The sequence below is a fragment of the Scylla paramamosain genome, chromosome 23, assembly GCF_035594125.1.
Source record: "Scylla paramamosain isolate STU-SP2022 chromosome 23, ASM3559412v1, whole genome shotgun sequence".
Taxonomy (NCBI): domain Eukaryota; kingdom Metazoa; phylum Arthropoda; class Malacostraca; order Decapoda; family Portunidae; genus Scylla; species Scylla paramamosain.
The window spans coordinates 3,360,572-3,376,605 of record NC_087173.1 but is presented as its reverse complement, the minus strand read 5'-3'; the positions used below and the strand labels follow the sequence as shown (position 1 = coordinate 3,376,605).

Genomic DNA, 16,034 nt, shown 5'->3' with positions numbered 1-16,034 from the left:
TTTGCATCCACTTATCCACACATCAGTGCATCTACCCATCCACAACCATCGACTTACCCATCACCGTCTGTACAATGAAAGACAGGACAACACGCTGGAATATCAACTTTTGAGGTTGTTGATTCTTTATTAGTTGACAAAGCCCAATTTTAGAGCAGAGCTGCTTTGTTTGGTCATTGTCCACCTTAGCATTGCAAGTTAACCAGTATCTTTATTCATCCATTGCTTTCACTAGTAAATTGGAACTCTTGCAGTGTTTGTTTGCTTCTCCATGACTTGACTGTTTCAAGAGAGCATCAATACATCTGCACAACTAAACTGAATAACAATACATAAATAATGATAAAAAAAGAAAGCATATTTAATTTGTTTTTTATGTAAGTCATACAAACAAATTATTTGTACCAAAGAAAAGATATAGACAAACAGAAACCACTGGTAGAAACAATCACATAACAAAAAACATGTACTTAAGTTAATCATGAGCACATGCTTGCTCAAAATCAAATATATTACATAAATGAATGCAGTGCTTTCTATTTTCATACAGTGAAAGCCACATTTTACACTTGCATTTAATAACATGACTACTATAACAATGGACCACTCTTCTGATGTGTTTTTCCTTCTTTATTGTAATACACACAATGTCCTTCAGGTTCAGGGGAGAAATTAATCCAAGGCAGTAGTGGCAAAGTGCACAAAAATCCTTTATACTTTTGGCACCCATAAATGTAATACAAGAAATGAAGTTACTTGAGAAGTGCCTCTGGTGTGTGAAGAATGAATGGTAAAAGTAATGAAAGTACACCTCACCCCACTTGACAATACTGGGTTGTTTCTGAAAACACAACTGTAAAACAATCCACCACAGTATAGGCAAGCTTAACATTAATTGGGAAAAAACAATATGCTTTCCTATAGTTAATACTTTTGCTCTCTGATTAATTTTTGTTGTAATGCATATATATATATATATATATATATATATATATATATATATATATATATATATATATATATATATATATATATATATATATATATATATATATATATCCTATTATAATAAGCTATTTAAATCATATTATGTAAATAAATGAAGCAATAAAACATGCAAAAAAAATTAAAAAGAACTGTGGCAAACAAAGAGTCTGGGCCATGGAATTCACTCCCTCACTGCCCTCCCTATGGCTGGTGATCTTCAGTTTCATGTACAATTTTTTTTTTTTGAGGGGAAGACTTTTGGGCCTTTTCACTAGCACAAGATGATGTAGACATGGCTGCACACTTAGGTAAGGCTTGGCACAGTAAATAAGAGTAGACAGAGCACAGTCACTTGAGCAGACTTGATGAACGGTGTGAGAGTGTGGAAAGGACTGAGGCGACAGCATGGGGTCTCTGGCTGGCGGTGCTGCAATCGACAATCATGACAGTGAGCGTAAAGCATCACATAGCAAGCCAAGGCAACCATATGAGCGAAATATTGTGTAGCATGGCATTGTACAGCAGGGGTGAGGTATATATAACTCAATGATGTGTACAGCAGGGGTGAGGTGGATATAACTCATTGATATGTATAGCAGGGATGAGGTGTATATAACTCACTGATGTGTATAGCAGGGCATTGTACAGCAGGGGTGAGGTGTATATAACTAATTGATGTGTCAAGTAAAGATGAAGGAATGAAATATGGAGTGAATAAAGAGGATCCTGCAGAATCCTAAGGTGATCTGCACACATGAAAAAATGACAGACAATGACTAAGAGCATATAAATGAGTATGATAGTTGTGGTAAGTAGAAGAGATGACCTTCTGTATGAAGAAAGATATAGTTCTGGAGTATGAGAAAGTTAGATGTAAGAAGTATGAGAGGATTAGAATATGCAAGGAGAGAGATACAATAAAGAGGCTTGTCTTTCAGCCATCTCCATAGGAGCTTTCTACAACAGCCGTACCATAAAGAAACAGAAAACATGAAGCATTAAAATTTTTACAAATTAATTACATTATGAAGAGATAAAAAAAATAAATAAATAAATAAACAAGATATGAAATTAATATAAATCAATCTTATTCCAATGAGATGAGATTAAGAATTATAGGTGTGGTGGCAACATTGATTTATTTGGCTCTATCTGGTAAAGTATAAATGCCATATGTGCACAGCTGTACACATATCAGCAAGTGTATACAAACCATGATGACTGTGCAGTAGTGTATAAGCAATACAGGGGAAAACTCAACGTAGATCACTAATACTGAAATAATGTGCCACTGCATCTCTGCTTTCCAAGTCCACCACAACACTGGAATGAAAACATGGCATGCTGCAGCGTGGGTGGTGTGGTGCGCTGCAATGTGGAAAGCGTTCCACACTGTATGATAAAACAATCTTGCACACCGTGACATAAGGAATGTTGCACTTTCCTCAGCTGGCAGGGAGATGCATGAGGCACGGATGAGAGGGGTCATGGCCAGAGGATGTATTGCACAATTTAATGAGCACCTCCTACTGGAATACACAATTTGTAAAAAAATAAATATGCACATTTGTAAGTACCTTTTTTTTACAACAAGTCCCCAATATAGTCTGGTCCATCTTGAAGTGTCTGCCCCATGCCCTGCTGGTTGATGTTCTGCTGACCCAAGGCTTGCTGGGCCAGTGTCTGCTGCCCAATGGCCTGACCCATCACCTGCTGACCCTGGCCTGTCATCTGTGGTCGCATTCCTTGTTGCTGCATCATAATAATGTGCTGCTGTTGCTGCTGCTGTTGTTGTACTTGCTGTTGTTGGTGCTGGAGCCTCACATGTTGCTGCTGCAGAATGAAAGTAAAGACAATACAGTCACACCTTTTTTCAAGCAGCATTACTAGTAATCAACATGTCAAAAGCTTATGAGGAAAAAGTCTGTAACGCACAGTTTCTTCATGAGTGCTTGCATTGCTCTGCTAATGAGCCTGAAAATAATTAATTACACAAAGCCTATCAAGCAACAAATCTAAACAATAATTAAGTACATTGATTTACACAAATATGTTGCAATACTTGTCTCCCAAAATACTTCCTGTTGCTACTCCAATACTCACCTGCTGCTGCAGCAGTTGCTTAAGGCCAGTGCCCTGCATGGGTTGCATCATGCGTGGCTGCCCCAGGGCAGCTGTGCCCCCTGGACCCTGCTGACCCAGGCTCATGGTCAGGCTGGGCCTCTGTTGGTGCACTTGCTGCCGTAATGTATGATGCTGCTGTTGCTGTGGCTGCTGCTGCTATTCATCAAGAGAAATGGAAAACTAGTTACAAATCGAGAATCCTTCATATTAAATCCTAAGATAAAATCAAGAAATTGTCAAGCAGGGAGATAAGTGATGCATTATAAATATTTTCAAGCCAATGCAACACAAAAGGCAGTGCAATAATATTGCTGTATAACATCAAGAACTGGACTGAAAACTGTGAAGATTATCCACAGGATTTTAAATGACAATACAACAAAACTTTGTAGCATACTGGATTTTGTCTCATTTGCAACATCTCTGTTTGCTGTTGTTGCTGCTGCTGCTGTTGCTGCTGCTGTTGCTGCTGCTGCTGCTGCTGTTGTTGCTGTTGTTGCTGCTGCTGCTGTGGTTGTTGTTGTAAATTAAGAGGTGGTCGTGTGGTGAGTTGGGTGGCCAGGACTGACTGGCCAGGAGCCATCTGCACATTGACTCCAGGACCCTGAGTCACACCACTTCCAGGTATCTGGGACATCTGGTTTGTTCCAAGTAAATTGGTGCCACCTGCAAAATGAATTCAGAACCTATGAAGCATTTAACACCATGCACAATATCCCTTAGCACACATTTCCCCTGGTTATAAATAGTTGTTCACATTCTGGCTGTGGAAATAAACTGACTGACCTTGATTGAGGGGCTGACTGAGGGCCTGAGTCAGTTGAGGATTGTTGTGGATGATCATGCTCTGGGTGGGGATCACATTCATCCCTGAACCTGCTGAAGAGAGAGGCCAGGAGTGTCACTCAACCCTGCCCCTCTTCCAGCTCTCTCTCTCCACACACACACACACACACACACACACACACACACACACACACACACACACACATCAAAACACATTCTTCAACAGATTTAGTTAAAAAAAATTTTTAAATAACATATCTAATCTTTCACGTAGGCGGCAGACATCTTATTAAAAAAAATCTGACTTCTAACGTGTGTTTATGGAGAAAAGATTCAAGCTTATCCTTACATACATACGTAAATATTTCTCTACATAATAAATGCCTTCAATTCATTGTTAGATCCCATATCCCACATGGATCCCACAAAGTCATGATAAATACATGATGCAGGCCCAAAGAGCAAATTCTGAATGTAATAAAAGTGAAAAAAAAAAAAAAAAGACGAGCTTCACTGAGAGAGAGAGAGAGAGAGAGAGAGAGAGAGAGAGAGAGAGAGAATGAATCCTTGATTACACTACAATATTCACACAACTTAAAATCCAGACAACTTTAGAAAAACGGAAACCAAACATCAATGAGTGAGGACCTAGACTTACCAGCAGTAGACGGCAATTGCTGAAGTCCTGCATTTCCTGGCACCCCCATGTGAGAAGTGGTAGGGCCAGTGCCAGGTGCCATCATGTTTGTAGTCTGGGGGAAAGGAACCAATGTGCAGCAGGGTTGGTAAGCATAGCATAAACATCAATAATAGGAAAGGTAAAGGTTCTCTATTCTGCTTCAGTAAAAATAAAGCTCTTGTTGCTGAATGAGATTAGAGTGACAGAGAGGCGATATGGAAGTGGCTTGACCATGTGCACAGGAAAGACGAGGAGTATGTGAGGAGGATACTGGAGATAAACTCATGGGGTAGGAAGGAGAGAGGACAGATAAAGAGAAAACTTAAGGATGCACTCAAAGAAGAACTGAGGAAGGTCAATGAGAAAGCTTATGGATATGTGCAAAGAAGAAATATGGGTGATGGGCATACCATAAAAAGCAAACCACATTCTCTGATGGGAACAGCTGAAAGAATACGAGAAGCAAGACAATATAATGGATAATAGTATAAAACTCATGAAATTATCTCAACTCCTCTTGTCTTCACAAAACCAATAAGGAGGTTACTACTAGTTACCAATTAAGTGAAATATTTTTGCACTCTCCACCTTACTCCTGGCAGGCAGTTTGTCCTACCTGGGACTTGCGGGCATTTTGAATGACGCTCTTGATTTTGTTGACGAAGGATAATTGGTCGATGGGGACAAAGCCGACATATGCTTTCTTCTCACTGGAGTAAAGGAGGATGATCACCTTGACATCACTTTGCTGGTGTGGTGACGGATGTGGTGATGGATGGGACACATGGACACACCCAGCCTGAGGAGAGAATATCCTTATAATGTGTCAAAAGTGGCTTGATGGCATAAAATCATCCTATTTTGAAGAACGAGCTTCCTTTACATGTAGGCAGATAGAAATCACATTCTTTTGTGTTATTTTTGAAGTTTACAAGAAATTATTGAAGTGCAAGTAAGAAAACTGTGGCTGAACACTCTAAAGAAGGTGACAGCCTAAATATTTTCCTTCTTACCATGTGTTTCCTCTCATCACCTCATTCCACTCACAGGATTGAAGGGAATACAAAATTAGCTTAAAGAAATAGGTAACAAGCAAAACATTAGTGCATTGCTAAGTACTGCCCAACATCTAGTGGCTATAACAATTTCTTCACACACACACACACACACACACACACACACACACACACACACACACAAAATAAATAAATAAGATAAATAAATACATAAAAAATAAAAATAAATGAAATCAATGAACAAGAAAAATCAAATCACTAAAACAAATATGTAAAATAAAAATGAATAGAAATAAACAACAATAAAAATACAAAATAAACACAACAAATAAACAAATCCATAAAAAAAAAAAAAAAAAAAAAATCTGGGAATATTTACCATGCCACGGAAGAGAAAATTAGTGAGGATCTCAAGGGCGTGACTCTGGTCAGGGAGGAACATGACCGTCTTGACATTCCTGAAGAAGGTGTTACCGATGGAGCCCAGGATGTGCTTGGGGATCATCTGCATTATCAGTGTGGTGGCCCAGTGATCAGCCTTCCTGTTGGCCACACCAAAGGAAATAAGCTCTGTTAGTTTGAATGTTTAGTCAAGCAATATGAATGGTCCCCATAACATAAAAGCAGGAGTACTTTCTCTTCTCCATCATGGCCATGGGGCTAAGAGAGCAGTGTGAATGAGTGTGAATGTAGGGAGATGGCCTTGGTATCTGTGTCTATGTATTTGTTATCTTATTTATTTTATTTTTTTGTGTGCCTTGTTTGGACTACCCACCTGTTTGGGGAAGACAACATTTGTATGTTTATGTGTGTAATTTGTATGTGAGTGCATGTGTGTGTTGGTGCCCAGTTACAGTTAGAAAAGGTTCAATAGGCCACTGCTAGCTGAAAGAATATCAAGCAAAACAGACATAACAATAGAAATAAAAGCAAGCGGAAAGGAACCATCACTAGGTAGTAACTGCTTTCTCTCCACATGAAGCAGATGACAGCAAATAGTAATACTAAAACCAATACACTGATAAGCATGCATCATCCACTGGGTTTCAAGATATTTGTCCTCCAATTCTGAAAGATCCTTTGGAATATTTCTTTTGAGACTGGCACCACAGTGGGCCTTTGTTTTTGTCCTTTTTTGTTGCCCCAGACCAGTGCCCCTCTTACATCAAAAATATAATAATAATCACTAGCAGGTAAAGGAAGTAAACTCCCAACTCACACTTCAGGCTCTCCATCGACCACCATTGAAGTCATCTTGCAGGTCACCTGATGCACTACTCTACTGTTGTTGTCGGGCTTCTTCTCCTGCCACTCCAGCGTGCCCTGCCACACCACAGAGCGCTGGGTGGGGGGGTTCATGGTGGGGTTGACGCCTGTGGGTCCCACCGACATTTGGGCCTGCTGAGGATTTTGGCCTTGGATGTTGGTGTTGATCATACTGCCATCAACATCTGTGTGAGGGGAAGTCACGGTCATTGATGGTATGCAGGATAACCTAAGGATGGTGATTAATTTCTCCTGATTTCTCTCCTCTTATCACTAAAATCAACAGAATTACTCCCTTATAACAATTACTTTCTCCTGGTTTTTCTTCTCTTACTGCCACGATCAAACAAGTGTACTAATGGAGTTTTTATGCCTCATAATTCTTATCGATTAAAAGTTGTATATTTTATGGTTTTCTTAAAAAGACAGGTATATCTTTTTATCAAGGTACATTTCAAGATGCCTAAAGTGAGGGCAGGATTGTCTTCTATTTTCTTTCAGCAGCCAAGGAGCTAAGAGAGTGGTGTGAATGGATGTAAATATGAAAATTTTATGCTTTGTTTTGGGTACCTACGTTTTTGGAGACAACCTTGGTATATGTAAGTATGTATGTATTTCAGGAAACTCACTTGGCATAGATGTGGGCTGTTGCTGCTGAGGTTTGGGTCCCATGCCATCCGTAGGAACTGGTGGCTGTGGCTGTTGGTTCAACATCATGGAGGAGATGACTTGTGGCCGGGGATTGGGGGCTATCCAAGTGTTCATTGGTGGGGTGTTGGTGCTGCCAGTAACGTTGTCTGAGGGATGGAGAATATTTTGTCTGACATGTTTTTCTCTCAGCTTATCAGAACAATAATGCAATTTCAGACAGGTCAATATTGCTTCAAACAGGTCCAAATCTCTGTTATATTTTTCATTTATCAAAAACATATTAATATAAAGCCACTTGTAACCTGGACACACACACACACACACACACACACAGGACATGATAAATGTTGAAAATATGCATTTGTTCAAAGTAATGAAAGACAAGATGGGACCTCATGACTGTACTTTCATTTCCCATACTACTACTGGGGAAACACACACACACACACACACACACACACACACACACACACACACACACACACACACACTACCTGTAGGCCAACGTGGTCTTGGTGGATTGATCATCCGAGGCATGATGGACCGCACAACAGGCACTGGGGACAGAGGATGCATCACACAAGTTCACACTCTTACTCTGCACCATGACTTCACACATTTGATTGTTAAATTTCTCAACAAATAAGTACAGGAGCTTACAGAACACTGAGCCAGCAGACTTACTACCTTGAGGGCCACAGGTCTGTGAGGGGTTCACCACCATGGGGTTCACTGCACCTGGACGAACCATCTGCAAGGGTACCCAAAATAGAATGAGCTCAGTAATCAGGTTGTTAGAGCTGAGTCATTAGGAAGCTTTAAAAGAAGATTAGGCAAATACCATGTGTAAGCCTGATGAGTTCTTGCAGCTTCCCTTACTTTCTTATGGTCTTATGCTAAATCCAATACTCGTGACAGAAATGGATCAATATTACCAATACATAATATCAATGGAAAGCCACAGTCATAGTCATCCCTTCTCAACTGCATCTGGTGGTTACATAGGAGGAAAACAAGTTGGTGAGTGCAGTAAGCTGAGAGTGGATATCAAAAAGTCAAAATACCTTGCCAACACATACATGAGGTGGCTGGGGAGGAGCTGGAGAGCCCACAGTGACGACAGGTCCTGGTGAGGGGGTGGTGGCTCCAGGACCAAGGGGATTTGGGGAGGGTCCAGGACCAGCCTGTGTGGGCACATTGACACTTGGGGCCATGTGGGCTTGGGGGGCTGCAGGGGGCGTGGCAACAGGTGTGGTCTGGCAGTACGGTATCAGGGATGGGCTCACTGCTCGCTCCTGCAGACTTAAAATCAAAGCTACATGAAACCAACAATCCACAATCTAGATTATTTTGTAAGTAGTAGCCTCATCTAATTATTTTTTCTACATTCATAAAGTTCTACAAAACATGAGATTTATCTGGTTTTGCAAATCATTCCTGCCTCGTGCACCTCACCTGAAGCCCTGCAGGAGTACCAGGTGTTGGGGTTTGCTGGCATAGTTCTTGTTGAGGGTGGACTGGTGGTCTCCCCCAGCAGCATTAAACAAGCAGTACAGCTCTACCAACTTGTGAGCTGACACTACTGACAGCTGGATCTTATTCTGAAGCAAATATCAGTTACTCCATATGCTCTTTGTCAAAATGGTAATAGGAGCAGTAATATTTACAGAACAATCTGACAGTTGGGGCCACTTTCCTATATCAATGAAAATGCATAAGGCTGAATATTCTAAGACCAACACTAACAGCAGAATAGAACTTAAGGAATCGAACTGACTCGTTTGATATCCAGGATGACTTTCTCCAGGCTGGTGGGGGACCAGGGGTTGCTCATGGATATGCTCTGAGTGACCAGGATGCAGCACCTCTGTACATTTTCCCCTGCTGGAGTGCGTTGCTTCATGGCTTCAAACATGTTGAGGGCAGCTTGAAGTCCATCCATGATAAATGCCTGTCGTGTCAGGTTTCTGCCAGTGTAGCTGAGGTGGACAATGATAGCCATTAGGAAACAACTGTCTTGCAAAATTCAAAACTACTTTCCTGCTTCAGGAATTCTGTAAAATGAATTCAAGATCAAATGCAGACAAGCATGGGAGTATTTCTGACCTGTCTCTTAACACACACCAAAAGTTAGAGATGCTTTATCAACAACTAAGTTCTTGATTTTTAGCGCACTACTAGCTCTTGTCTGGATACATAAATAAATCATACATAGTACTAGTAATATGATGGCCTTGAGCAGTTTAAAATACAGCTAAAAGTAACTCAATTGGGAGGTAATCTATGTTCTATATAAAATGCTGTCTGCCCAACCAGCCTGAAAAGAGTTTCACTCACCGTGCATTCCTGATGGAGTTCAGAATCTCTGTCTCGGAGCAGGTGGGGCCAAAGCATTCCACCTGCCCCCATCCCCCCATAAGGGAGAGCTCTGTGCCATAGAACACAGAGGCATACTGGACCATGCTACTCTGTGGGATCAACATCACTGGTTTAGTATCAATAAGAGGTGCAATTTATCATAATACCCAATACTTGAGAGTAAGAGCAACATGACACATGAAAAAAAAAAAAATAAATGAATAAAAAATAAAGAAAGAAATAAAGAATAAATGAGTAAATAAATAGCATTGTTTAAACATGAGGGTAGTGTTTTTACAAATGTGGAGGATTTAGAAAGTTTGTCTCCGTGATTAAAAACTTAGAAAAAGGTTGAAAATGGAGGACTACAAACTTATTCCCATTAATAAAGATGATCACACACACACACACACACACACACACACACACACACACACACACACAAAAAAAAAAAAAAAAAAAAAAAAAAAAAAAAAAATTATTAATGTGACTTTTCATGACTATTTTTCGTAATGTTCTCCCTAATGCTCCTTTCTCAGGTGTCACCTTACATACCTAATTTGTATATATGTTACAGTCAATACCTGAATCCAGACAATTTGTAAAGTGACTTATTTTTTCAGGCAATTTGTGAACTGCCTGGTTAGGTTAGGTTAGGTTAGGTTAGGTTAGGTTAGGTTAGGTTAGGTTAGGTTATAACCTAACCTAACCTAACCTAACCTAACCAGGCAGTTCACAAATTGCCTGAAAAAATAAGTCACTTTACAAATTGTCTGGATTCAGGTATTGACTGTAACATATATAAGACAAGTAAAATATGTAAAGTATGTCTAATTGTTCTTAGCATTATTGCTGAAGGCATGTGATAACATTACCATCTTAACAAAATGAATTAATGTCTCTCCATAAACTTACTTGTGTAAAGATTACATCAGACTCTTCAGAGAGACCTCCACCAAACAGTCTGAAAAAGATTACACATAAATAAAATAAACAAATAAATAGTGTATGTATATATATATATATATATATATATATATATATATATATATATATATATATATATATATATATATATATATATATATATATATATATAAACATAAATGAAAAATAAAATCAAATAAAAGTGAAAAAAAAAAAAAAATAATAATAATATGCCCTACAGTTGGGGAGTAACAGGGGTGATCAGCATCTCCATTAGTGATGCCACCTCCCTCTTACAGTTCTACCTAACTGGCAATTGGCATGGAATATGTAACCCTGACACCTAACAAGAGCCTTTGTCACAGGCACCAGGACCACTGTGAGTCATACAGGCGGTCACACTGAAAGGGTCAGGTCACTGCCTTCTCAGGGAAACACAGGCCCCTCAGCTGTGTTCACCATCGGTTGGTGGCTCACAAGTCTGTCCATAGGCATCCCGAGTGCAATAATGGCATGGACCATGATGTGTAATTTGGTGTAATTCTATGAGTATTTAGTGTGTAATTAGATGTAATTCCCCAGGTGTGAATCTGTGTATATTTCATAGGTAATGTGGATAACTGGGTGTAAATCAATGGGTAATCGTGTGGTGTACAACAACAAAACAACAATAATAATAATAATAATAATATTAATAGTATTTGCTTCCCTCACACTGAAACAAAACCCACTTGTTTTATCCACAAGAACAATCAGTCCACATGTGATCCACCTGCCAAACTAACAGTGAACCCTCTCTCTCTCTTCCTAGTATACTGAATAAACAACAAACCTAATCTTTCCTCCTTCACCAGCCAAATCCACAAGATCCACCAGCCGAATCCACAAAAATCCATCTCAGTTAGTATCCTCAATCCTTAATCCCATTTTTCTGGTAAACTATGGAACTCCCTGCCTGCTTCTGTATTTCCCCTCCCTATGACTTGCACACTTCCAAGAGGGAGGTTTGAATAATCCATCTTGGTTGTTCCCTACACGGACAGGCACCTCTGTGGGCCTTCTTTCTATACTTCCATTTTTTTTTTTGCCTGACCAGAGCCCTTTAAAAATAATAAAAAATAATAAAATATCCCACATTACAAGTGAACATTCTCTCTCTCTCTCTCTCTCTCTCTCTCTCTCTCTCTCTCACACACACACACACACACACACACACACATTCTCTGTACTCTATGTATCTAACACTAAATAACAAAACAAACCTAGTCTTTCAGGTATTATTTGTGCATTTTCTCTGAATTTACCATCTTTCCTCCTTCCACCTGTCTAATCCACCAGCCTAGTTATCAGAACCCCCCTCCCTCTCTCTCTCTCTCTCATATACACACATTTTTTTTCTACTCTACCAATTAAAAAGTAAATAGCAAATCAAATCTTTCCTACACCCACCTGCCGAATCCATCAATCTGCCAAGCTGGAAAAGCAACAAAAATACCAGGAAACCACCACTACTCTCTCTCTCTCTTTCTCTAACACCAAACCAAATCTAGTGTTTACTCTCCCTCCTCCCCTCAAGCCCCCGGGCACTCACGAGATGATAGGTGTGATATACGACTCCAGCAACTCCGCCAGGTAGGTCTTCATGGACACACTCTTCTCCACCACGAACACGATGTCTGTCCGGTCGAAATTCATGGTGGTGGGGAATGGCCGCGACCTCTCGTCTCTCCACTAACGGCGGGAAGCTCTCATGGTGCAAGAGTGACTAACGGGAAGAAGGAAAAGTTAAGCTGTGTTGTGTTGTTGGTGGACGCTCGCGGCTCAGGATTCACTGCTTCGGTTCTGATGTATCTCGGCCTAAATCGGCATATTTTTTTCTCTTCTTTAGGGGTTGATATATATGAAAATACTTAGGGAATAAATATAAAAATATAAAAATGTAGAGACAAAAGTATATGATAGGAAGTCGTTATAAAGGTACTTTTTTCGGCTTCTGGATTTAAATAAACAGATAAATGAACGAAAAGGTAAAAAAAAAAAAAAAAAAAAATGGACAAAAACAAGTGTGGGGAATGTTAAGATATATGTGATCTTTTAAGCAGATGATGTAGTTATGAATGAATCGGCAGAAGAGTTTCAAAGTTTGTTGGATGTTTTAAACGGGTATAGAAGAGGCTTTGGAGTAAGATTTAGCAGTGAGTAAAGCAAGGTGATGATTATGAATAGGTCAGAGGATGAGAGAAATTCAATGTGGAGACTGGGAGAGAATAATTTGCAGCAGACTGATGAATACGAGCATCCGGGGATGTGGATGAGTCCGAATAGCCGCATGAAGGCAAATAATGAAAAGATAAATATGGTGAACCAGGAAGTGCAGCAAAAATGAGAGCGAGTAAATATGACATGCTGCGAGAAGTTTGGAAGAGTGTGGCTGTTCCGATCATTATGTATGGTATGGATGTGATTACGTGAAATGAGAATGAACTAGAAAAGTTAGAAATAGGACAGAAGGAAGTAGCAAGAATGGCACTAAATGCACCAAGGTATGCAGCGATAATGGCTTTGAAGGGAGACATGGGATGGAGCACTTTTAGAAAGGCATGTAAAGACAACCCTGAGATACAAGGCTAGATAAAGCGAATGGATGATGCAAAACTAGTGAGAAAGGTGTTTCTGTGGAATGTTAGCAGTAGCAGGTGAAGGAAGAAATGTGTTACGATGGTAAAAAAGAGTGGCTTGGAAACTAGTTGGGCTTTTCAGCGGTTTGAGGGGAGGAATGTTGAGAGTGAGTGTAGTATGATTGCTAGAAATGGAAAAATGGGATGTAAGGAAGTGGAAGAGTGAGATAGAGTAAAGAAACGTGCGGGAATGAGTGAATGGAAGAATAAGATGAAACAAAAGAGTAGTCTGAAGTGGTATAGAGAGAAAGAGGTCCCAAATGCATGAAAAGTGGTATTGAAGGAAGCCTGGGTGGTGATCTTTTTTTTTTTTTGAACAAGGGCACAGTGTATGAATGTGAATACAATGAGTTATAGATGGTCTGAGTCCCGCAGCAAAGTGTACCAGATGTGTGGAATGGGAGAGGATGAGACAGTGGAGCATGTGGTACTGGAGTGTGTGAAGTATGCCAGAGACAGGAATGAGGTGATGCAAGTGGTGCTGAAGGAGCTGGGGAATTTCAGAGTGGAGAAGACATGAAGGGAATGTATGGTGTTGATGTTGAGATTGTGTAGAGAGACGAATGAAAGGATGATTGAGGTTGTGAAGGAGTTCCTATAGAAAATGTGGTGTGCTAGATGTAGGAGTTAGTCGTGTGAAATGCGGTGTCTGTTTTTTGTTTGCCGTTTTTCTTTTGTCCCTACAGGAGTTGCCGATAAAAGGCTCTGGCTCAGGAGTAATCCCTGGCCACTGTAACATAAAGATCAAGATCAAGATTCCACCCCCCCCCCCACATTCTCTCTCTCTCTCTCTCTCTCTTGGCTGCATACGATATGAAAACAATAAATGTTTGAACGGAAAAAAATGTGGAAGAAGAGAAAATCAATGATTAATGAAAAGTGGCTGGATATGAGTTGCAAAGTTATATCTTATTCTTGGCCCTGCTCGTACGTGACCTTACGAAAATAGGAGAAAGCACAAAGAAATAGGAATATACATGAAAGAGTATTGAAATTGTGCTCAATCATGCACTAAATTGAGAACTTTAAATAAAAGAGGAAAAAAAAAAAGTTTGGTCACATTAAAAGAAGATAAACAAGAAGCTCTGATCTCTTTTTCTTCCATGTTCACGCAAACAGTATTTTACAGTACTCTAAATGTTAGCAAGGGAAGGCCATAAATGGAAGGGTTAAGCGGTGGTATCCGTGACTTACGTGCGCCTTGGCACATAAACTGGAAGTGACGGTCTCGAGGAGACTAGCTACAAGGAAAACTATGAGAAAAACTTAGATTACACTAGTTTTCTTTCCGAGTAGCTATCTGAAGCCTTGCCACCATTACCACTATCACTACTGCTACTACTATTACTACCATTACTACTACTACAACTACTACTACTACTACTACTACTACTGGACTTCTTTCGCCGTTACCCTAGAGTCACGGGCTGGCTTTTGTACATGTGAGCAGCCCGGTCATCGCCATCTCCACCATACCCACGCTTGTTCCATGTCCCCGCCAGCCTTATCAGAGAGAGAGAGAGAGAGAGAGAGAGAGAGAGAGAGAGAGAGAGAGAGAGACCTGCCACTCCCACTGTGTTTTGCGTTCTCCTTCAGTCTCATATCATGTTAAAATTTATTAGTCGTCATGTTTTGTAGACAGTCAGTAGATCAGAGCCAGAGTTCTGAGAAAACTATACTGTTATCAAAGGCCACAGATAATTGTTCAGGTTCTCGTGGGTTTTTTTTCTTATTGACGGCGCACAATCCTCATTATCCCTTTCACTGCACTCAAAGCAATGTATGGAATCTTTATGAACATCTACAGGAAATAATGTTATAAAAGGGAACAGATTTTAGAATTTCTAGGCAGTACAGTGCTTGCAGGTGGCTGTAGAAGGAGAGACATGGCAGATAGTGAAAAAGTTATCACTACTAAGCGCACTCTCGAAATTCTTGCTATCTTCTACCAAAGCCTGTTAAAAGTAGTTGAGACAAGAGGCTGAAGTGTTCGATAGTGCAGAAATATACCAGTACGGGGACAAGAAGACTGAATGACTCAGTATTTTGCAAGAGGGAAGTGGGATTGTACTGTACTAATCGGTCACCACTTCGGCCACTCAACACACAAAGGGCCGTATTCTGAAAGGCTTTGCTCTGTCACCACGACTATTTTCAAAGGCCACAGAGATGATTAGCCGGGTTTTCAAGACTGTTTCTCCTGTTAATTATGTAGGAATCTCGTTAATGTCACCAGAACCGTGAAAACACCATTAAAAAACCCGTCTAACTTCATTTACGTGTAGAGCCTTTTGAATGTAGTGGAGATGAGGTGCAGAAGTGTTTCAGAATACGGTGCAATAACAGCACACGAACACTAATAATTACCGATACAGGAGCTCTGTCACCACCACCACTGTGCCCTACCACCGGCGTTACAAGTATTTAAAGGAGAGGACTAGATGCCACAGACCCCTACCGGCGAATTTATGAGTGGATAAATCAAGTAATATTTTCGAGATTTTGTGACACTTCAATTACCTTACGAGTACTTACATTATATATGAACATTGTGCTGTGGAT

The 16,034-nt window shown here is 40.2% G+C and overlaps 1 protein-coding gene across 12 annotated transcripts; it reads right to left on the bottom strand.

Moving 5' to 3' along the window:
* Window positions 1-360: 360 nt before the first annotated feature.
* LOC135112023 (mediator of RNA polymerase II transcription subunit 25-like) lies at window positions 361-15,892 on the bottom strand. 12 transcript variants are annotated; one of them, XR_010274000.1, is made up of 19 exons: window positions 12,386-12,643; window positions 10,783-10,831; window positions 9,847-9,977; window positions 9,287-9,488; window positions 8,965-9,110; window positions 8,574-8,811; window positions 8,194-8,260; window positions 8,004-8,066; window positions 7,488-7,655; window positions 6,812-7,043; window positions 5,972-6,134; window positions 5,193-5,375; window positions 4,556-4,649; window positions 3,898-3,990; window positions 3,509-3,777; window positions 3,091-3,267; window positions 2,565-2,820; window positions 2,201-2,310; window positions 361-1,414 (listed from the first exon to the last, which is right to left on the bottom strand). XR_010274000.1 is itself a non-coding variant. In XM_064025868.1 (18 exons), exons 2-18 carry the CDS (start codon window positions 12,487-12,489, stop codon window positions 2,572-2,574), a joined length of 2,628 nt encoding a protein of 875 aa, XP_063881938.1. In that variant the 5' UTR covers window positions 12,490-12,559; window positions 15,840-15,892; the 3' UTR covers window positions 361-2,571. The 12 variants fall into 12 exon arrangements, 10 of the variants coding, with proteins under 10 accessions (XP_063881938.1, XP_063881939.1, XP_063881940.1 ...); XR_010273999.1 differs by having other exon boundaries at window positions 2,201-2,820; XM_064025868.1 differs by adding an exon at window positions 15,840-15,892 and having other exon boundaries at window positions 361-2,820; window positions 12,386-12,559.
* Window positions 15,893-16,034: the final 142 nt, after the last annotated feature.